At 45.2% G+C, this 23,693-nt stretch overlaps 1 protein-coding gene across 1 annotated transcript in view; it reads right to left on the reverse strand.

Annotated features, from left to right (window-relative positions):
- LOC126282376 (myrosinase 1-like) overlaps positions 1-23,693 on the reverse strand; it is a 94,826-nt gene that overhangs the window by 38,515 nt on the left and 32,618 nt on the right. The window contains exons 4-5 of the mRNA XM_049982035.1: positions 9,621-9,743; positions 7,150-7,351 (exon numbers count right to left, since the gene is read on the reverse strand). Coding sequence (XP_049837992.1) covers positions 7,150-7,351; positions 9,621-9,743 — 325 coding nt within the window. The remainder of the gene's footprint in view (positions 1-7,149; positions 7,352-9,620; positions 9,744-23,693) is intronic.

Genomic DNA, 23,693 nt, shown 5'->3' on the forward strand with positions numbered 1-23,693 from the left:
TCCTCCGACCGGTAGTGCAACCACATCGGCAGCACATCGGCGAGGCATTCGTCTTCATGGACGACAATTCGCGTCCCCATCGTGCACACCTTGTGAATTACTTCCTTCAGCATAACGACATCGCTCGACTAGAGTGGCCGCCTTGTTCTCCAGACATGAACCCTATCGAACATGTCTGGGATAGAACGGTGACTTGATGAACTTGTGGACAGTATACCACGACGAATATTGCCTTCAGCATCAATGCAAGAGGACGTGCATCGGGTATTAGGGGTACCGGCGTGTACAGCATTCTGGACCGCCACCTCTGAAGGTCTCGCTGTATGGTGGTGCTACATGCAATGTGTGGTTTTGATGAGCAATAAAAAGGGCAAAAATGTCGATCTCTATTCCAATTTTCTGTACAGGTTCCGGAACTCTCGGAACCGAGGTGATGCAAAAGTTTTTTTGATGTACGTATATACTACAGACAGAACAACCTGACTAGCATATGGACAAGGGAGAAAAGTACGTTTTAATAGAGCTAATATGGGAATTTTACGCCCGTCTATTTATTTACGAGCGAGATACTGCCAATAACTGCCACTGGAGCGCGTAGGAGTCCACGTACATGCACAAGTCGCAACGTTTCTGAGCGTTCAGGAGCACGTTGAAGTCGGCACGGTCAGCGTTGAGGTTCAACAGCACGGTCCGTGTGCCTGCGGCTTCACTGTTTGCGAGTGTGCTGCTGTACGTCTCCTCAACGCATTCCACAACTGGTAGGTGGGATTTCATTCGGGGGAACTGGCATTATTCTAGTCCATCAGTCTAATATCTTCCCGTTCCAAGAACTATTCCACCCGCGATGTTCGATGACATCGTGCATTGTCATCCAATAAAACCGTGGTCGGGGCCGAACGTACGCCTGAAAAAGAGACACGCGGGGAAGGAGTACAACGTCACAGTAACGTTGACCGGTGAGTACACCATATTCTAACATTTGCAAGTCAGTACGCCCGTGCAACATTTTACTTCCTCATACCATGACGCCTGGACCACCAAAACGATTACGTTCGACAGTGTTATTTGCTGTATTAAGTACTCTCATACGTCGAGATGGGGTAACACGTAATGTACGCAGGGACATTGTTGCACATGATTGTTTTGGTGATTCAGGTGTAATGGTGTGGGGATCCGTAATGTTGCATGGGTGTACTGATGACCAAATCTATGAACGCTGCGAATAATTCAATAGCTTCTCTTGCTGACATTACGGGTAATGCAACTGATGATCATAAACAGAAGGCCGAAATTCTAAACCTAGCTTTCAGAAAGTCGTTTACGGTAAAGGACTTCAGCAACATTCCCCCTTTCAACTATCGAACAAATGCTAGGATGTCTGACATAGTGTTTAGTGTGTCTGGGATTGTTCAACAGTTAAGATCATTAGACGCCAGGATGGCATCTGGCCCAGACGGTATCCCCGTATGATTATATGTTGACTATGCTACAAATACAGCACCATTCTCATCAATCATCTATCAGAGGTCAGTGGAACAGCGGGAAGTTCCACGGGACTGGAAGAAGGCCCAGGTTATAGCAATGTATAAAAAGAGTAAAAAATCGGATGCACATAATTACCGGCCAATTTCACTGCCATCGATCTGTTGTAGAATCATGGAACATATTTTGTCTTCAGACATAATGACCTTTCTAGATTCTGAGAAGCTCATCTGCAGAAACCAGCACGTTTTTAGGAAACAGCTGTCATGAGAGAGACAACTGACCCTCTTTGTGAAAGATACATAACAGGCTCTAGATACGGGCTCCCAGGTTGATGCCATATTTCTCGACTTTCTAAAGGCGTTCGACTCAGTTCCGCACTGTCGCTTGCCCCAAAAAGTGCGCGCTTTCGGTCTATCCGATGACATATGCGGTTGGATAGAAAGTTTTCGAACAGACAGCGAGCAGTATGTCGTCCTAAACGGAGTGACTTCAACAGAAACAAGTGAAACTTCAGGTGTACCCCAGAGCAAAGTAATAGGTCCGCTGCTTTTTACGATTTACAAATGGTTCAAATGGCTCCGAGCACTATGGGACTTAACTGCTTAGGTCATAAGTCCCCTAGAACTTAGAACTACTTAAACCTAACTAACCTAAGGACATCACACACATCCATGCTCGAGGCAGTATTCGAACCTGCGACCGTAGTGGTCGCGCGGTCCCAGACTGTGGCGCCTAGAACCGCTCGGCCTCCCCAGCCCGCTTACAATTTACACAAACGATCTGGTTGATGGTATTGATAGCGGCATTTGACTGTTTGCCAATGGTGCTGTAGTCTACAGGAAAGTAGTATCACAAGAAAGTTGTGAAGAAATCAATGATTTGCAGAAAATACATGTGTGGTGTAATGACTGGCAGTTATCTCTCCATATTAGTAAGTGTAAACTACTGCATATAACAAGAAGAAAATCCCCGTTAATATATGAGTACAAAATAAATGCCCAGTCTCTCGAAGCGGTAACATCAGTCAACTAACTGGGTGTGACTATTCGAAATGATCTCAAATGGAATGATCAGATTACACAAGTAACCGGTAAGGGTTTGCGGTTTATTGGTAGAATCCTGAAGCGATGCAGTCCTTCAACAAAGGGAATAGCTGACAATACGTTAGTTCGTCCAGTCTTGTTCGTCTGTATGGGACCCTTACCAGTTGGGTGTGATCCAAGAGATTGAGAAGGTCTAAAGAAGAACGGCAATATTCGTGACTGGTATATTTAGCCACGGCGAGAGCGTTACAAATCTCATAGAAAGTTTGAAGTGGCACACACTTGCAAAGAGGCGGCGCGCTAAACAGTAGGGGCTGCTCACTAAATTCCGAAATCCGATTTTCACCGAGGATGTAGAGACAATAAGCGACCGCATCGAACAGAGCAGGTGGTGGAAGTCTTGGAACGAGGGATGTTCGGGCGAATGGACTGGCACGCCTACTCCTCCAACTTAAAACCCATCAAGCACGTGTGGAATGCATTGGAGAGACGTGCTGCAGCTCGAGCACATGCGCCAACGATCATCAACAAGAACTCCTTAGCAACATTGTGACCAGCATGGAACAACATTGCAGATCACCCATTGCAGTGAAAGTTGACCGCATACCGCATTAAGAACCGAGTCCCGTCTTTTTGAATGTACACAGGACCGTAATAAGTGGCGGTGAGTCAGTGTAATTACTGTCTTCAAATAAACGTGTCATTTCTTTTCGTGTCATTGCGTATTGCTTTCAGTTAGCTTCTCTACCACACTGTAGCAGTTCTTTGTACGTGTTATCCTAGTTTCACAAAGCTATGTCACTTGACAGAGACACGTCTTGCGAAAGTTACTTTTGTCATGAATGATTTGGGCAACTAGGTCGCTCGACATGGGTCCCATCGAATATTTGTGGGACGTAATGGAGAGGTTAGTTGGTGCACAAAATCCTGCATAGGCAACTCATTCCCAATTATGAACGGCTACACGGGCAACGTGGCTTAATGTTTCTGCAGAAGACTTGCTACGACTTGTTGAGTGCGTGCTGCAGTACGCCAGGCAAAAGGAGGTATCGCATGACCTTGTCACCTCTGTGTAAATTGGAAAAAGGTGTCTGAACAATCGGAAAGACGGACGGACTACAAAGCGATCGTATAAGGGCTCCGTTTCAGATACGAAACCCCAAAAATAAAAAGAAGTCGACTCGGGGAATGAGTGCCTTCTAGAAGGGATCTCAGATCGATTCCATATTCCTAGGTTTCCAGAAGGCTTTTGATACCGTTCCTCATAAGCGACTATTAATCAAATTGCGTGCATATGGAGTATCGTCTCAGTTGTGTGACTGGATTCGTGATTTCCTCTCAGAGAGGTCACAGTTCGTAGTGATAGGCAACAAATCATCGATTAGAACAGAAGTGATATCAGGCGTTCCGCAAGGTAGTGTCATAGGCCCTCTACTGTTCCTGATTTACGTAAATGATCTAGGTGATAATCTGAGCAGCCCCCTTAGATTGTTGGCAGATGACGCTGTAATTTACCGTCAAGTGAAATCATCAGACGATCAATTCCAATTACAAAATGATCTAGAGATAATTTCTGTATGGTGCCAAAAGTGGCAATTGGCACTAAGCAAAGAAAAGTGCGAGGTCGTCCACATGGGTACTAAAGGAAATCCGATTAATTTAGGGTATACGATAAATCGTTCAAATCTGAGGACTGTCAATTCGTTTACAAACCTAGGAATTACAATTACGAGCAACTTAAATTGGAAAGACCTCATAGATAATATTGTGGGGAAAGCTAAACAAAAAAATGGCGCTTTGTTTGCAGAACACTTACAAGATGCGACAAACCCACTAAAGAGACAGCCTACATTACACTCGTTCGTCCTCTGCTGGAATATTGCTGCGCGCTATGGGGTCCGTACCAGGTAGGATTGACGGACGACATCGAAAAACTGCAAGGAAGGACAGCTCGTTTCGTGTAATCACGCAATAGGGGTGAGAGTGTCATTGATATGATAAGCGAGTTGGGTTGGCAGTCACTGAAACAAAGATGGTTTCAGAACCTTCAACATCGCAGCGCGTCAGCAATCGTTGGTTAACGTATTAAAAAACTAAAAACCCGCCTCGATTGCGAAAAAAGTACCTATTGTTAAGTGTTAATCCAGGTTGCGGCGTAGATAACTACACCTTCTTCAGAACAACAAAACCCACAAGTGCCTAAGAAGACCTTTGTCAATGACTAAAAGAACACCATAGCTATACATTTATAAAAGAAAAAGAAAAGGAAAAGGCAAAGGCAAACAGTGCATATGTACAAAGTCAAAACCACTACTTAACTTAATGGTGTACGCTCCACCTCACACCGGCCTATGTTCGATGAGCCATGACCCGCCATAACCTGCAGCTACAAACGGTCGCTCTCTTACAAGCCTGACCCGCTTTCTATGCACATGCGCAAGACAAGGGAAGTTACTTCAATGCGCATGCGCATACAAATACGACAAAGTTTATACATGGGTCGGGGCTAAATAGCCCACACATTCCCAACCGTGGAGCAACGTATATCAACAGATGAAATGGATAGAACAAGAGACGAACTAAATAGGAGATGAACCTAAAAATAACCGCACACGGTTGCTTATGCTAGTAAACAAACTTATATATGAAGCTACTACCTATGACAACAGGAGGAACTTAGAACTATACCTAAAGCCAGTAGTTAGCCTGGGGGTGGGGGAGGGGGGGGGTGAGGGGACGTAAACTAAAGACGTCGTGGTAATAAAGATATAGGGGTAAAACGTGAGGTGTTCAACGGGCTAAAATCACCTTCATCGTAAAAGAAAAGTGAGGATAGAGAGAAAGAAGATGAACAGCTTGACCAACCGCGTTCGCCAATGAGCACGCATGTGATAATCCCCAGATCATCAGATTTACAAGTATGAAGAACAAAGTAAAGGCGTGAAACCTTCAAAAAATTTTCTATTCCTTAGTAGGAGTTGGTCATTGAGGATATTGTCTTTAACATGTTGCAGATGCTTAAAGATCTGCATTTCTTCCGAGACATCCAGTTTTAAGCCCTTAACCTCGGCATGAAGTAAGTCGATATTAACTGGAGGACTCGGCGCATGAGCTGTTTGCACAAGGCCTCAACGACCAACTCCTACTAAGAAATAGAAATTTTTTTGAAGGTTTCGCGCCTTTACTTTGTTCTTCATACTTGTAAATCTGATGATCTGGGGATTATCACATGCGCGCGCTGATTGTCGAGCGCGGTTGGTCAAGCTGTTCATCTTCTTTCTTTTTATCCTCACTTTTCTTTTACGATGAAGGTGATTTTAGCCCGTTGAACACCTCACGTTTTATCCCAATGTCTTTATTACCACGACGTCTTTAGATTACGTCCCCTCAGCCCCCCCCCCCCCCCCCTCCCTCCAGGCTAACTACTGGCTTTAGGTATAGTTCTAAGTTCCTCCTATTGTCATAGGTAGCTTCATATATAAGGTTTTTTACTAGGATAAGCAACCGCGGCGGTTATTTTTAGGTTCATCTCCTATTTAGCTCGTCTCTTGTTCTATCCATTTCATCTGTTGATATACGTTGCTCCACGGTTGGGAATATATGGGCTATTTAGCCCCGACCCATGTATAAACTTTCTCGTGTTTGTATGCGCATGCGCATTGAAGTAACTTCCCTCGTCTTGCGCATGTGCATAGGTAGCGGGTCAGGCTTGTAAGTGAGCGACCGTTTGTAGCTGCAGGTTATTGCAGGTCATGGCCCATCGAACATAGGCCGGTGTGAGGTGGAGCGTACACCATTAAGTTAAGTAGTGGTTTTGACTTTGTACATATGCACTGTTTGCCTTTGCCTTTTCCTTTTCTTTTTCTTTTATAAATGTATAGCTATGGTGTTCTTTTAGTCATTGACAAAGGTCTTCTTAGGCACTTGTGGGTTTTGTTGTTCTGAAGAAGGTGTAGTTATCGACGCTGCAACCTGAGTGAGCACTTAACAATAGGTGCTTTTTTCGCAATCGAGGCGGGTTTTTAGTTTTTTAATGTAAAAGATGGTTTACTTTGCTGCGAGGTGTATTCACGAAATTTCAATCGCCAACTTTCTCTTCCGAATGCGAAAATATTTTGTTGACACCCACCTAGGTAAGGAGAAATGATCATCATAATAAAATGAGAGAAATCAGAGTTCAAACGGAAAGATTTACGCTTTCCTTTTTCCCAGGCACAATTCGAAAGTTGAATGGTAGAGAAGCAGTATGAAAATGGTTCGGTGAACCCTCTGCCAGACACTTAAGTGTGAACTGCAGAGCAACCATGTAGATGTAGGTGAAAAAATGTTCAAATGTTTGTGAAATCTTATGGCACTTAACTGCTAAGGTCATCAGTCCCTAAGCTTACACACTATTTAACCTACATTATCCTAAGGACAAACACACCCATGCTCGACGGAGGACTCGAACCTCCGCCGGGACCAGCTGCACAGTCCATGACTGCAGCGCCTTAGACCGCTCGGCTAATCCCCCGCGGTGTAGGTGTAGGCGAACCGGAGACCCAGGTTAAAGAAGACCGGAATAAGGAAGTTAGGAAGGTTCCGGCGTGAGGCCCGACGGGAAGGAGGAGGCGCCTCATACCGTGCTGGCAGTGCCGGAAGGTGGTGTTGTAGAGGCGGTAGGCGCGGCCGTGCGCCAGCAGCATCGTGTGGGCCGTCAGGTAGGAGCCCACGCCCGGGTGGCCGGACAGCCCCGGCGCCACGCTGGGTACGTATACGGAAAGAGCAGGCTCGTAGCCCGCCGCGATGTGCTCCGGCTCCTTGATCGTCACCCACCACTTGACCTGCAACACGCGCAGCCTCCGCTGCTAGGCCGTCTCACTGCGAGGACAGCTCGACAAGTTCTCCTCTCGCTATACAGACAGCGTCAGTACCGAGGAAATTTCATCTATGTTACGCTGGTACGAGTTGTCGGAGCCGTAAGGAGGTGGCAAGATAGGCCCCATTGAAGGACGCCAGAGAGGAGGTGGGGAAAAACTGACAAAAAAAAACTACAAGACAGAAAGACGATTTGGTAGTTAACCGGAAGAGGTACGTGATGTCTACTTGTCATGTTCGTATCTTTCGCCAACGAAAAGAAGCCTTTCTGTCGGCCCTCAGTTATTAATGCTCGTTATTGTCACAGTAATTGCTATACTGTCGTTTCGTCAAAGTAGCACCACAAAAAATCGGACATGTCTGTCACTATAACATGGTAATGTACACTGATCGGCCAGAACATCATGACCACTTACCTTATAGCCAGTAAGTCCACCTTTGGCACTGATAACAGTGGAGATGCGTTGTTGCAATGAAGCAAGGAGGCCTCGATACGTCGCTGGATGGAGTTGGCACCACATCTGCGGAGAGGGGGGGGGGGGGGGCGGCGATGAGCTCTGACGCCACTTTCAATCGCATCCCAAATGTATTCGCTCGGGTACAGAGCTGGCGAGTTGCTGGGTCAGCACATTAACTGGAACTCGCCACTGTGTTCCTCAAACCACTCCATTACAAACTTCCTGGCAGATTAAAACTGTGTGCCGGACCGAGACTCGAACTCGGGACCTTTGCCTTTCGCGGGCAAGTTCTCTACCAACTGAGCTACCCAAGCACGACTCACGCCCCGTCCTCGGAGCTTTACTTCTTCCAGCACCTCGTCTCTTCTTTAACCTGGGTCTCCGGTTCGCCTACACCTTACAAACTTTGCAGAAGCTCTCCTCCGAACCTTGCAGAACTATCACTCCTGAAAGGTCCCGAGTTCGAGTCTCGGTCCGGCACGCAGTTTTAATCTGCCAGGAAGTTTCATATCAGCGCACATTCCGCTGCAGGGTGAAAATCTCATTCTGGTCACTCCATTACACTTCTGACCTTGTGTCATGACGCTTTATTTTATTGAAAAATGCTACTGCGGTCAGGAAACATGATTGTGATGAAGGGGTGTACGTGGTCTGCGACCAGTGTATGATACTCCTTGGCCGCCATGTTGCCTTGCACGACCTCCACTGGACCCATGGATGCCCTCGTGAATGTTCCCTCGAGTGTACTGCAGCCGCCGTCAGCTTGTCTCCGCCCCACAGTAAAGGTGTCAACGAGCGGTTCCCCTGGAAGACGATGGAGTCACGATCTACCATTGGCATGATGAAGTGCACATTTCAGTCGTAGCTGCCGAAGTCGTGGTATTAACATTGTCACATGCATGGGCCGTCGGGTGCGGTGGCCCGTCGTTAGGCGTAGTTGGTGCACTGTGTGCTCACACACACTTGTACTTTGCCCGGCATTATAGCCTGATGTTAGTTCCGCCACACTTCGCTGCCTATCCAGTTTCACCAGTCTGCCCAGCCTGCGACCGTCCGACATCTCTAACGAGGTGTGGCCGCCGAACCACCCGACGTCTGGAAATGATCTCACCTTGGTTTCGCTTTGTGTTGAAGACGCTCACCACAGCACTCCTCGAACACCCGACAAGTCGTGCAGATTCCGAAATGCTCGAGCCGGGTCTCCTTGCCATCACAATCTGTCCTCGGCCACACTCAGGTCGCGCCCCTTCCCCATTCTACACACGGACAGCACGCTCACTGATGCTGTATGCACCGTGCGTGTGTCTAACTAGCAGTCATTCCTCGCCAGGTGACGCTGCAATCGCCCGTACGTGTTTACATTGGATAATAGATCGGTGGTCAATGTTATGGCTGATCAGTGTAGCAACAGTGCGCTTGGTTCACAAAGCAGCTGTGTACGTAGCTCCCTCGTCTTCAACCATAGAGTTCTTGCTGAAAAAATTCGTTTATACATCTTATTTTCCCAGAATTTATTCACTGAGGAAGATCACACAGTAGTTCGTCCTTTAAATCGTCGCATATATCAGATATAGAGATAAGTGACTTCATGATAGTTGCTCTGGAAGGTCGGTAGTTTACTTAGTGCACTCAAGCGAATACTGCAAGAGAAAGATCTTGTTATCCGGATATAACTAACAAAGCATTAGGGTCTAGAACGATCCGCAAAGAGTCGCTGTATTAGTGGAGGGGCTTTCTCGGCTGGAACTGTGCGGGACGTGTTACTGGGTGACCTTACCCTGTCGCCGAACTTGGTGAAGAGCACACTGGCGTACTCCTCGAAGTAGGAAGCCACTATCGGGTTGGCCCATCCACCTAAGTCCTGCAGGCGTTGCGGAAGGTCCCAGTGGTACATCATCACCTGCGGGCAGCAGAACATCAAACTGACGTGTCTCTTGTCCAGCGGACGGAATTAACTCGTAACGCGGTCGTCTCTGTACATATACAATGTTTCACTGAGCGCATGCTTAAACGCAACAAAAAAAGCAGCCCTAAACTGAAGAATTTGTGAGAAGTACGATTAACGTTTATCTATTTGTGGCCCGTAGATTGTTGAGACTATCAAATGAAACGTATAAACACCAAAAATTATGTATAGATTTAAGGTGAAATTTAAACATATAAAGTAGATGTCTCATTTGTCATTGAGGAATCGAGTGCAGCACTGCGGTACATTCTTATTACGGTGTCTGATGAACAATGTTCTGAAAGGTCTGATTTTTCACAACACGCTTCCTCCATTACCAAGTCTCATATTGTTGAGCCTTGACTATATGACAAGTGGATCCCCATGAGAGGCATAATATACTGTACATGTCCCTATGTTGCTAGTGAAAAAGGCAGGAAGGGTAGAGGGCAGTGTGCATTTCTCCTTCTGAGGCTTAGTCATGAATAAAATTATCTTTCCCTAAATTTTTGTTTTTATTAAGGTTAGGATGATGATTATGATGATGATGATGATGATGGTGGTGGTGGTGGTGGTGGTGGTGGTGGAGAGGGTTGTAGGGGCGCACGACAGCAAGGTCTTCAGCGCCCGCTCAGTAACAGGTTGAGACGGGTTTCAAGAAAATACTCAAAACAGTAAGTTAAAACAGAACGTAAAACACAGATAACAAGGTTGGAAAAATATGTGCCTACCCACACCGAAACGTGGGACGAAGCATGCTCTCAGCAGTAAAACATGGACAACAGAAGAAGAAAGTGGTTTAGGGAGCTAAAACAATATAGCAGATGGAAGCGGCTGGCTGACCGCAAGGAAAAAGGGAGGAGCCAGCCAGTGTGCAATACACTAAAACCTCCAGCCTAAAAGTTTAGGCCAGAGTCCAGACATATCACAAAACTCTAAAACCCTAGACACACACGTCTCATCATTAGCTAAAACACAGGGCATATCCCCATCAACTTGTGTTTCTGCCCTTGCATCACGGTATAAAATGCAGTCTGTTAAAATATGGCGGACAGAGATGTGCACACCACAAACATCACAAAACGGGGGATGCTCCCGCCGTATTAGAAAGCTATGTGTGAGAGGACAGTGCCAAATTCGAAGACGCGTGAGGGTCACTTCTTCCCGCCTGATCAACCGGCAGGAGGGACGCCACGGCCGAGTTGTTGACTCAACCAACCGCAGTTTATTGGCCGTCACCGCCAGCCATTCTTCCTCCCACAACTCCATGCACTTCTTGTGGAGTGCAGAAATGACAGACTGCTGGGGAACAGGACATTGGACCACATCCTGCTCTCTGCAGGCGTCCTTGGCAGCCCGATCGGCCTGTTCACTGCCCCATATTCCTACATGACCAGGCACCCAGTAGAAGGACACCACCTTACCCCGCCGTTGTGTGGTCATATATCAGCTGGATCAGTTGGGTACAGATTCTGAAATGATTGTAAGGCTCTAAGAGAATCGTAGCAGAGGAGAAATCGATTGCCCCGAACACGATTCATCCGCTCCATTGCCTTCAGGATCGCGTGGAGCTCCGCTGCGAAAACGGTATATTTATTAGTGAGACGAATCCGGGTAACATGATCAGGGAACACTACTGAACAGCCAAGGAAATTCTCCTGTTTGGAACCATCAGTGTAAACGACGGTAAAACCGTGATGCGCATCTAAAAGGTTAAAAAACTGAGATTGGAATGTAAAATCTGGTGTACTATCTTTCGTAAAATTAGGCAAATCTAAAATAAGTCTGGGTCTCCGGAGGAGTCAAGGTGGAAATCTGCTCCAACCGCGACGGAAAACATAAAGACCACCCATATCCATCTCAGAGAGGCAATCGTGTGCGCGAATCTCATAGGGCCGCGTCGCTCGTTGCCGGTTATGAAACAGCTGTGCCACAGGAAGCTGAGCAACGGTATGGTATGCAGGTGTGGATGGTGTGGACAAAGTTTTATACGCCTGGCGCACCGTAAGTAGCCGTCGCCGCATATGAAGTGGCGGTTCACCAGCCTCTGCACAGAGGCTTGGTATGGGGCTGTTCTGAATGCCGCAGTGGCCAACCGAAGCCCTTCATGGTGCACAACGTCCAACATCTTTAAGTAAGAAGGCCTCGCAGACCCATGCACCGTGCACCCATAATGAGCCGAGATCGCACAAACGCCCTGTAAAACTGGAGCAGACAAGTCCTGTCGGCTACCCATGTACTGTGGCTCAGAGGTTTTAAAATACTTAAAGCCTTAAGTGACCGTCGTTTCAGGTCTTTAAGATGAGGTAACCACGTAAGCTTCGAGTCAAAAATGAGCCCCAGAAATCTCACCGTATCTTTAAAAGTAAGGACAGTGTCCCTCATCCTCAACTCAGGGAAGGTTAAAATCGAACGAGAACGCTGAAAAAGAACATATACGGACTTCTCGGTGGAAAACTTTAAACCACTCTTCTGCGTCCAGTCATCCAAACGTCTAAGAGTAATTTGCAACTGACTCGTTGTCGTTGCAAGGCTTGAAGAAGAGCAAAACAAAGAGAAATCATCCACAAAAAAGGAACAAAAAATGGTTCAAATGGCTCTGATCACTATGGGACTTAACTGCTGAGGTCAACAGTCCCCTAGAACTGTTGTTGTGGTCTTCAGTCCTGCGACTGTTTGATGCAGCTCACCATGCTACTCTATCCTGTGCAAGCCTCTTCATCTCCCAGTACTTACTGCAACCTACGTCCTTCTGAATCTGCTTAGTGTATTCATCCCTTGGTCTCCCTCTATGATTTTTACCCTCCACACTGCCCTCCAATGCTAAATTTGTGATTCCTTGATGCCTCAGAACATGTCCTACCAACCGGTCCCTTCTTCTCGTCAAGTTGTGCCACAAACTCCTCTTCTCCCCAATTCTATTCAATACCTCCTCATTAGTTATGTAATGTGCCCATCTAATCTTCAGCATTCTTCTGTAGCACCACATTTCGAAAACTTCTATTCTCTACTTGTCCGAACTATTTATCGTCCATGTTTCACTTCCATACATGGCTACACTCCATACAAATACTTTCAGAAATGACTTCCTGACGCCTAAATCTATACTCGATGTTAACAAATTTCTGTACTCCGAATTTTTCTTTTGTTTCCTTTACTGCTTGCTCAGTATACAGATTGAATAACATCGGCGAGAGGCTACAACCCTGTCTCACTCCCTTCCCAACCGCTGCTTCCCTTTCATATCCGTCGACCCTTGTAACTGCCATCTGGTTTCTGTACAAATTGAAAATAGCCCTTCGCGCCCTGTATTTTACCCCTGCCACCTTTAGAATTTGAAAGAGAGTATTCCAGTCAACATTGTCAAAAGCTTTCTCTAAGTCCACAAATGCTAGAAACATAGGTTTGCCTTTCCTTAATCTTTCTTCTAAGATAAGTCGTAAGTTCAGTATTGCCTCACGTGTTCCAATATTTACCTAAATAACCTAAGGACGTCACAAACATTCATGCTCGAGGCAGGGTTCGAACCTGCGACCGTAGCGGTCTCGCGGTTCCAGACTGTAACGCCTAGAACCGCTCGGCCACTCCGGCCGGTAAACAAGGAACACTGGCCAGGACTTTTCACTATGGAGGTAATGCTATTAATAGCGACGGCAAAGACAGTCACATTTAAAACGCTACCTTGAGGGACACCGTTCTCCTGCTCAAAGCAGCCAGACAGGACGTCATCAATTCGATATCTAAACTATCATGGCGAGAGTCTCTCAGCAGTGTAGTCATTGGTAGCCTTACACTGTCAGATATTTAGCGCTGCAGCTAATCCGAACAAAAATTGTAATATTTAGAGAATAAATGTAAGAAAAAGGTAATAAAAATGAGCAAAAAATTATAACACCTATCAAAATAGATTCCACATGACTGGCTATATGCAAATGGGAATTTAGTAAAACTACTACAAATAAATCCGTAAAATTTTGGGGTCAAGACGGGCACATTAAAAAGAAATGTATTTGCTATTTGCAATTTTCCGTCCTCACGGTAAATAGAGGCCAAGTCCACAGACATTACGATTTGCTGTCTTATGGGCAAAGTACACCGATAAGCCAAAACATTATTACTACGGTACTTCCCACCGCGAAGTTGGATGCCACCTGGTTGCGTTCCGGGCACTTGAGTCGGAGAGGAATGTACGAGGGTAAGTGCAAAAATATGGTCTCCTATTTTTTTTATAAGTACATGGACCTGTTTATTTCTAGAATGGTTTACATCAGCTTACAAAATGGCCCTGAGAACTGTGGGACTTAACATCGGAGGTCATCAGTCCCCCAGAACTTAGAACTACTTAAACCTGACTAACCTATGGACAGCACACACATCCATGCTCGCGGCAGGATTCGAACATGCGACCGTAGCGGTCGCGCGGTTCCAGACTGTAGCGCCTAGAACCGCTCGGCCACCATCAGCTTACAGCTTGAGCATTTAACTACTTTCGACATAGTCACCAATTCTGTGAATGCATTTTTGTAGACGCTCTGGCAGTTTTTGTATGCCTATGGCATACCAGGTGGCCGCCATGCGGTTCGGAAAGTTATGAACCTCTTCTTTCACCTCGTCGTCGGAGCTGAATCGCTTTCCGGTCAAATGTTGTTTTAACCTAGGGAACAGGTGACAGTCATTGGGCTCCAATTCGGGAGTATAGGGTGGGTGGGTGATTATGTTCCACTGAAATTGTTGCAGGAGACCAACGGTTTGCCGAGCGATGTGTGGGCGAGCGTTGTCATGGAGAATGTGTACGCCCTCGCTCAACATTCCTCTTCTCCGGTTCTGAATTGCCCGTTTGAGTTTTTTCAGAGTCTCACAGTACCTGTCAGCGTTAATTGTAGTCCTAGCGATTCAGCTCCGACAACGAGGTGAAAGAAGAGGTTCATAACTTTCTGAACAGCATGGAGGCGAGCTGGTATGACATGGGCATACAAAAACTGCCACAGCGTCTACAAAAATGCATCGACAGAAATGGAGATTATGTCGAAAAATAGCCAAATGTTCAAGCTATAGACTGATGTAAACCATTGTAGCAATAAACAGGTCTATGTACTTATAAACAAATACGAGACCTTACTCTGGGATTACCCGCGTATGTAAGAGGAGCAGACACCCAGGGTATCACCCTAGTGAAGATATCTGCTGCAAATGGGGAAATCCATTGAGATAAGTGTCTTTGACAAAGGACAGATTATTATGACGCAGAGTTTGTGAACAGTGTCTCGAAAACGCAAAGATGGTCGAATGTTCACGGAAAGAGGTAGAAGGACAGTGAAACAACCGCTAGGCGCTAGATGTTCGGACGTCCACGACTCTTCACAGAACGTGAGATTCGGAGGCTTGTCTTCTTCGTGAAGTAGGATAGATAATGATATATTGTATCTCTGCTGAAAGAGCAGAGTGCTGATGCACGCCCGAGTATTCCGGAGCCTACCGTTCATCTTACATTGTTGAACATGGACCTCCGCACCCCTACGATAACAGTCGCACGGGGCCATCGGGATTCGACCGTCAATCAACGGAAAAGTATCGGCTCTTCGGGTGGATCACATTTATGCTACACTAGGTCGATGGTCGTCTCCACAAACGCTGTCATCGAGGGGAACGGCGGCTCGAAACGTGCAGCGCGCCACGGTCGCTTGCCGGTGGAGCAGTATTATGCTATGAGAGATATTCTCCTGCCATTGCATGGGGCCTGTGGTAATAATAGAAGACACGCTGACAATTGTGAACCACTGCATTCCTTCATGCTTGATGTCTTCCCCAATGGCGATGTCGTCTTTCAGCAGTATAATTTTGCGTGATTCGGAGCCAGAACCGTGCTACAGTTGTCTGCTGAGCATTACACACGGCTGGCCATTAAAATTGCTACAGCAAGAAGAAATGCAGATGATAAACGGGTATTCATTGGACAAATATATTTTAATTGAACTGACATGTGATTACATTTTCACGCGTTTTTGGTGCATAGACCCTGAGAAATCAGTATCCAGAACAACCACCTCTGCCCGTGATAACCGCCTTGATGCCCCTGGGCATTGAGACAAACAGAGCTCGTGTGGCGTGTACAGATACAGCTGCCCATGCAGCTTCAACACGATACCACAGTTCATCAAGAGTAGCGATTGGCTTATTGTGACGAGCCAGTTGCTCGGCCACCATTGACCAGCCGTTTTCACATGGTGAGAGATCTGGAGAATGTGCTGGCCAGGGCAGCAGTCGAACATTTTCTGTATCCAGGAAGGCCCGTACAGGACCTGCAACCTGAGGTGCTCATTGTCCTGCTGAAATGTAGGTTTCGCAGGGATCGAATGAAGGGTAGAGCCACGGGTAGCAACACATCTGAAATGTAACGTCCACTGTTCAAAGAATCGCCAATGCGAACAGGAGGTGACTGAGACGTGTAACCAATGGCACCCCACACCATGACGCTGGGTGATACGCCAGTATGGCGATGACGAATACACGCTTCCAATGTGCGTTCACCGCGATGTCGCCAAACACGGATGCGACCATCATGATGCTGTAAACAGAACCTCGATTCATCTGAAAAAAATGACCTTTTGCCATTCGTGCACCCAGCTTCGTCGTTGAGTACACCATCGCACGGGTCAAGGGTAACCGCAGCCATGGTCTCCGAGCTGATAGTCCATGCTGCTGCAAACGTTGTCGAACTGTTCGTGCTGATGGTTGTTGTCTTGCAAACGTCCCCATCTGTTGACTCAGGGATCGAGACGTGGCTGCACGATCCGTTACAGCCATGCGGATAAGATGCCTATCATCTCGACTGCTAGTGATAGAGGCCGTTGGGATCCAGCACGGCGTTCCGTATTACCCTCCTGAACCCCCCGATTCCATATTCTGCTAACAGACATTGGATCTCGACCAACGCGAGCAGCAATGTCGCTATACAATAAACCGCAATCGCGATAACTACAATCCAACCTTTATCAAAGTCGGGAACGCGATGGTACGCATTTCTCCTCCTTACACGAGGTATCACAACGTTTCACCAGGCAACGCCGGTCAACTGCTGTTTGTGTATGAGAAATCGGTTGGAAAGTTTACTCATGTCAGCACGTTGTAGGTGTCGCCCCGGCGCCAACCTTGTTTGAATGCTCTGAAAAGCTAATCATTTTCATATCACAGCATCTTCTTCCTATCGGTTAAATTTCGCATCTGTAGTACGCCATCTTCGTGGTGTAGCAATTTTAATGGCTAGTAGTGTAGTTAACCCACGTTGATGTCTCGGCGTCCAAATTCGTCTGATGTAAATCCTATGGAGCCCATCTGGGCCGCCATCGGGCTCCATCACCGCATACGTGAACCAGCGGCCCGTTATTTACGTCACTTACGTGACCTGTGCATAAACATCTAATGCCACATACATCCCGAACCTACCAACAAACTGTCGGATCCCCGACGCTCAGAATCAGACTATCTGGTAAATTCAGCCCAAAATAAGTAAACAAGTTTAGCACTTGCCTTTAAGATGGAACTACTAATTGCTTTAATAATCACGTCGTAAAAGACACGTGCTATTCTTTTTTACCGGCTTTGGGCTGATTTTACTAGATATGACGTGTTAATGGTCTAACAACTTTCAGTACTGTACTCGATAAAGGGGTACAGAAGAAAAATACAGTCAAATGGCGGTGTATTCTTTAAAAATGTAGGCGTTCTTTCTAGTGCGAAACTAATTTATCTTGGTGAATATAAACTGAGCGTAATGGATCAATAGTCCGATTAAAATTGCTTCATAGTTGACATTTCTGGCGTTGGAGCTCGTTTCCTTCAATCAGAGCGCTCAACGTCACGCCTGAACCGACCGCCGCTGCCGAATTGCCACATCAATCGGTCAGTTCACTTCCAATTTCTTGTCTAGCTTTCTTTCTTGACGTGTTTGGATTCCAAATCCTGAGTCTGATCCTTTTATTTCATATTTCGTCATATACACACACACACACACACACACACACACACACACACACACACATCGATGCTAACGAAATACACGTTTCATACATAGCTCTAACCAAACACTACCGGGTTCTTCCGCACAAGGCGCAATTCAGCCTCACATTCACAGTTATTAAGATCACAGAGTTCGGGTTACATTAGGTAAGCTTTGCACGACGTTACGTTTAGCCGAATTTTTGAAGGCTTCATTACTCATTTCAACTGGGTCGCCAGACTCATAAATATAACAACATAGCGCAGAGTAGTGGCGTAGTGCAGTGATTAGCTTGTAAACCTTACATGTAGAAGGTCGTAGGCTCCAATTTGGTCACTTGCAGCGAAATTGTTTTAATTTCTAAATCTAACCCGAAGACTTTTTATACAATTAAATACCTTAAATGTTTTGTTTTATTTCTAATATATTGCCGCATAATTTTCATTATTGTATTGACTTCTTTTTGCTCTAATTTTTTATTGTTTTTTCTTTTGGAATCTGCCTGTGTCACCTTACTCTGCATCCAAGTGCCAGCCAGGAGTGCTCATCGGTTGGTAACACGGCAGCTCGTGGAGCCAGTGTGAGGATAGTTTCTGGTAACAAATGACAGCGAGAAATTAGAGCTTGCTTTTAGTACTGAAACAATTTCGTTTGTCATGAGTTTGCTCGTAGAGTTTTGCTTCAATCACCGTGAACAAAGCGATCGTGATTTTATTTCAGCCACAGATTGTTGACCTAAGTTTCTCTCAGATACATTATATACCAAAAGTTTGTATTTAGGTTTGGAACATAAAATCACGGCTACAAAACGATTTGTCTGCCGCAGTTCACTCGTTGGTCGCTTAAAATCAGCAGTCGACAAAGCATCTCTCATTTCTGTCATACCTCGCCGCAGCTGTTTCCAACATCGCTCCGTATTATACATTAACATTTAAATTGAACCGCCGTGTCTCTGTGTCGCCTATAAACCGAACGGTGGCCGGCAGTAGAATGAGCATCACTGCAACAGCTAATGACAGACATCAACTATCAAATAATTTTAATCGGACTGTAGTGCCAGTGGCACTATGGATAGAGTCATAATTTGCTGTCTACTAGGTTTACGTACAAAGAGCTGTTACGTGCAGAATACCAGTACTCTTGTAACGAGGTAGATGATCGCAGCATGGACGCAGGCTCGTGGAGGCAGTAGTATGCTGTGGAGGACGTTTACCCTACCTTCCATAGGAGCTGCGTCAGTAATCTAAGGTACCTTGACATCTGTAGACTACGTGAACATTACTGTGGATCACCTGCATCCCTTCATGAAACTTCCTGGCAGATTAAAACTGCGTGCCGGACCGAGACTCGAACTCGAGACCTTTTCCTTTCGCGGGCAAGTGCTCTACAGTCTGAGCTACCCAAGCACGACTCACGGCCCGTCCTCACAGCTTCAATTCTGCCAGTACCTCGTCTCCTACCTTCCAAATTCACAGAAGCTCTTCTGCGAACCCGGAACACGAGTCTCGGTCCGGCACACAGTTTTAATCTGCCAGGAAGTTTCATATCAGCGCACACTCCGCTGCAGAGTGAAAATGTCATTCTGCAACCCTTCATGCTTGACGTCATTCGCGACGACAATGGCGTCTTCCAGCAGGATGACCCAGTGTCAAGTCCAGAATCATCATACAGTGGTTAGAGGAACATTATAGTGAACTCACGTTGATACTTTTGCCACCAAATTTGCCTCTTCTGAATCTGATAGAACACGTTTGTGATGCTCTACGTCCACAAAGCACTGGCCCGTAATTTACATAATTTACGAAGACTGCGTGACTTGCGCACAGACATCTGGAGCCACATACCTCCGGGAACCGACTAAGAACTTGTCATACCCATTCCACGCTGAATTGTTGCTGTATTCTGAATTTAGTTCCAAAGATGGGCCAAAGAAAGATTAGAGTTTAACGCCCCGTCTACAACGAGGTCGTTGTTAGAGACGAAGGACGAAACACCTCTCTCGGATTAAGTGAAGGATGGAGGTGCGGGGGGGGGGGGGGGGGGGGGGGGGGGGGGGGAGGGAGACCGGTCATACCCTTTCATAGGAACCACCCGGAAACTTGCCTCGACTGATTTGGGGAAATCACATAAAACCTAAATCTGCAAAGGTGGACCAACATGCTGTTTAGTAGGGGATTATAAATTTGTGTGTCATCAGTGTGAAACGGATGCGGCTATCAGTATTTTTTAGGTAATAATCCTACAGTAAGGAAGTGAGTCGTTTAATTCTCAGATTTTGCACTGATATTTGTGTACCTGTCTCTTTCCTATATCCTTTTCCGTTAATTTAATGCAGTATACGTAACTGAGATGAGTGCATCTGAGTTTCACAAAGTGGTCGGTGTCTGTAGCAGCTCTTCTAACTAGCAGCAGCATAGGCGGAAAGGTAAAGAGGTCGGACATTACCGTCGGGGCAGAGCTTGGTCAACTAGGCACACTTAGGTGCCTACTTGGGTTTGAAACACGAGAGTGGGTGCGATATGTCTTGTGTGGGACATTCTGCCACTGAGGGCGGGTAACAGCTAGTGTGCCTATCGGACACTCTTTGGATTGAGGTATGTGATATTTGTACTTAATGTCTTTTATTTGAGCATTTTCGATATTGTTGGAAATCATCTTAGTTATTGTAGGGATAATTTCATGTGCACTGCTATTATTATTATTATTATTATTATTATTATTATTGTTATGTTTTACATATGAAGTATTTTTTGTGCGAGTTGGTTTGCTACTACTTTGAATAGGGCACAAAGAAACTATTCACTTTTACAGTTAGTAAAGTGGAACTGATTTCAGTATATAAAGTAGATCCGTGAAGTATAATTGTGCACATGCAGGGCTGAATTTCTGTATTTTTCATGACTTGTAGAGAGTTGGAGGTTACTGGCTTTGTTCAGCCACGACTCCGCATGACTGGTGGTAGAAATTAAGTTAAGTCTTTCATTAATTTTCCGTAAATAATCAGATTCAGCACTTATGTAATATACATGTAGGTTTCCAAAACAAGGGATGATATTTTTCATGGAAAATATGGGTTTTCTTTGTGTGCACAACGGGTATGTTCAGCTACATGTTACTCAGAGTGCACCGAAATTCAGTTACTTGCTAATAATTACACAGATCAAAACTTGTAGAATAGAATGAGCTCTTACACAAGCGGATCTTTTTCCTTAGTTTTTGTGATGTGCAATTTAATATATTTTCTGTGGCTTGATGTGTTCTCGAGGTTGAGATGCCGAGTATACAGTAGACTTAGTAGCGGTTATTGGTAGTGGAGAATCGCTTTAATTTGCATTTCTTTGATGAATGGACAATTGTGTGATTATGTTGTATTGTATCCTATACTTCATGCTCTCTTGTGTCCACATCAGTGCCCTCCCCATGCACATTGTCCTGTATAATTATATGAATAGCCAGTGGGTTAGTTATTCATTATTGAGACATTGGTAAACCTATTTTTATTTAAAGTGGGGGCCATGCATTTACATTACATTCTTGAAAGTATTTTCTTTGAGCATGCCCAGTCTGACCAACCATGCTTGACAACTGCAGCATCTGAATGGAATACTTATGAGAAACCCAATTCTATAGTTAAGATCCCATCAAGTCCTTGATCCATTACCACATGATAAGACGGTATTTCATCGCTAAATGTAGATGTACACTGATTTTTCTACAGCATGATTTAAGTGAGGTAAGATTTTCCACAACTCTTTATAAGAACTATTTTCACGTTCAAGTTAGAATAAGAACTCAAAGAAAAGTGAAGTGGCTAAAATAGCAGCTTTTTAATATGGTGACCGAACCGAGTTCAGGTCTCTTCTAGAGAAGAGTAACCGTTATGTGCATTTTAAGTGAGTGTCTCTAGGTGATCGTAATCTAAACACGTTCAGCCAATAACGTGTCTAGGAGCACTGAATGCTCTGGTCGAACGCTGTCATTTGTCGTATCAAGAAGTGTCGAATGGTTACTACAGCTTTGCTTATGTAACGATTGCTGATGTGAACAACAGTAAGGTTTAATAGATTATCCATGATATTCGAGGTGCTTACATCAGCCTTTTCATTTATCAAGCAGAATGTTTCTATGTGAAAAGTCAGCTGGTTCACAAGCCCTTCGAAGAGCGTATTAACTCATAAGACCGTATGGACAGACAACATATGTTTTTGAAAGATAGCCGCTAATTGCAAGTGAACATTAACTTGTGATTCAAGGCATATAGGTCATCATTAAGGTTTGACAAGACTCAAAGCTTATAATACATTAGTTCTCACAAAAGCCCACGAAGTCTAAAATAGTCCTTTCAAACAGAGAAATATAAGAACTAGAAATATTGATTTTTTGCGAGTCTATCTCTAATTTAACTGTAAAAGCCACTGCGTGGAATTAATGGAGGGATTCAGTTCAGCTGTGGTGGATGTATGTTTCGTTAGTGCTACAGGTGATTTGAAAAATGAAGCAATTAGTTCATTCCGTTTGCTTATATTCACTGATGAATTGCATAATCATCTTTGAGGGAAACTCAAGTTACATGGATAACATTTTCAGAATGCATAAGCGTCACTAAAATCTTCTCGTGATTTTTTCCTGTTTTCCGTGTTTCCTTATTGCTTTAAAATTCATAGAGGTATAATCCGTTTATGCAATTAACTGAAGGCAGTTTGTCGTGTAACTTGACGGAAAGTGCCTGACATGGTGTGATATTCCTGGCTGTGGACGCCAGTATTTTACCTTGTTAGAATCTCGCCTTGATGCAACTTGATACAAGTGAAGCAGCATATGGTACAAAAGTGGAGATACAAGCGACAGATGGTACAGTATGTACCAGCCCTGTGGGAGAGTCCGCCAATTGTACTGAACTTGCATCAGATTGGTCGGCACGTTCGGGTGCTAGGTGCCAAAACGCCTAACTTCTCTCATTAATTATTTATATACTTTTCATTGCATTTAACCCAGTTTTAAGTATGACAGTCTCTCGTGGTTACCCCACGACTCTATCCTTTTTGTTTATTAAGTTTCACTAGTTTTGAGAAACACAAGAGTAACGATATTGCAACCGAAGTGCTTCGGGCACCTTCGGGTCGCTTTGGCGCGCCTGGGAGATGAAGCACTTCAGCTGCACTAGTCACACTGTTTCGGGTTTCTGCAGGACCAGACACGTATCTCAGTATTGTGCGTTCCTTAATTGTGAATATGTAACAGTCACACTGTTTTTGGTGTTCCTCAGAGTCTGACATGTTATACTCCATATCGGGCGTAACTTAGTTGTGAATATGTAACACTGACTCTGTTTGGTGTGTACCGGACGGCCGGACATGTGTATCGTATTTCGAAAGTTGGATGGAAAAGTTACCATACAATTCAGAAAGCTGTGTCGAGTGATGTAAAAGAAAGTGTAAGCGTGTGAATATCTGAATAATAAACGAACAGGCTACGTTAATGAGAAGTGTCGCCTACCATCATTGTCGGGACTATAGATCTTACCATCTGTAGATACAGTGACTCACCTGGGCAAGTGGCAGTCCGTAAAAAGCACCATTACGGGTTCGAACTGACAGCGTAGCAGTCTCCGCTGAACAAGATCCCATGACCGTCTTCTGCGCAGGAGACCCAACTTCTGAAGACTACAGGTTGGTGGATAGAACGGTCAGAGACTCTTATTCAATCTCTCCAGATCTCTCCAGCTTCCAGATCTGACTTTCAAAGGGACACATAATTTATAATGGCTGCATTATCGTCATTTGTTTTTTCGTATTGTAAGATGTCGTGGTCTCCTGACCTTCATTGCTTACATATTCCGCCCTCACAATAATATTCCGCACATCAAGACGCTTCATTCGAACCCAAACTCGATAAGATGAGGTCAATGA

This window comes from Schistocerca gregaria, chromosome 7 (assembly GCF_023897955.1).
Source record: "Schistocerca gregaria isolate iqSchGreg1 chromosome 7, iqSchGreg1.2, whole genome shotgun sequence".
Classification (NCBI taxonomy): domain Eukaryota; kingdom Metazoa; phylum Arthropoda; class Insecta; order Orthoptera; family Acrididae; genus Schistocerca; species Schistocerca gregaria.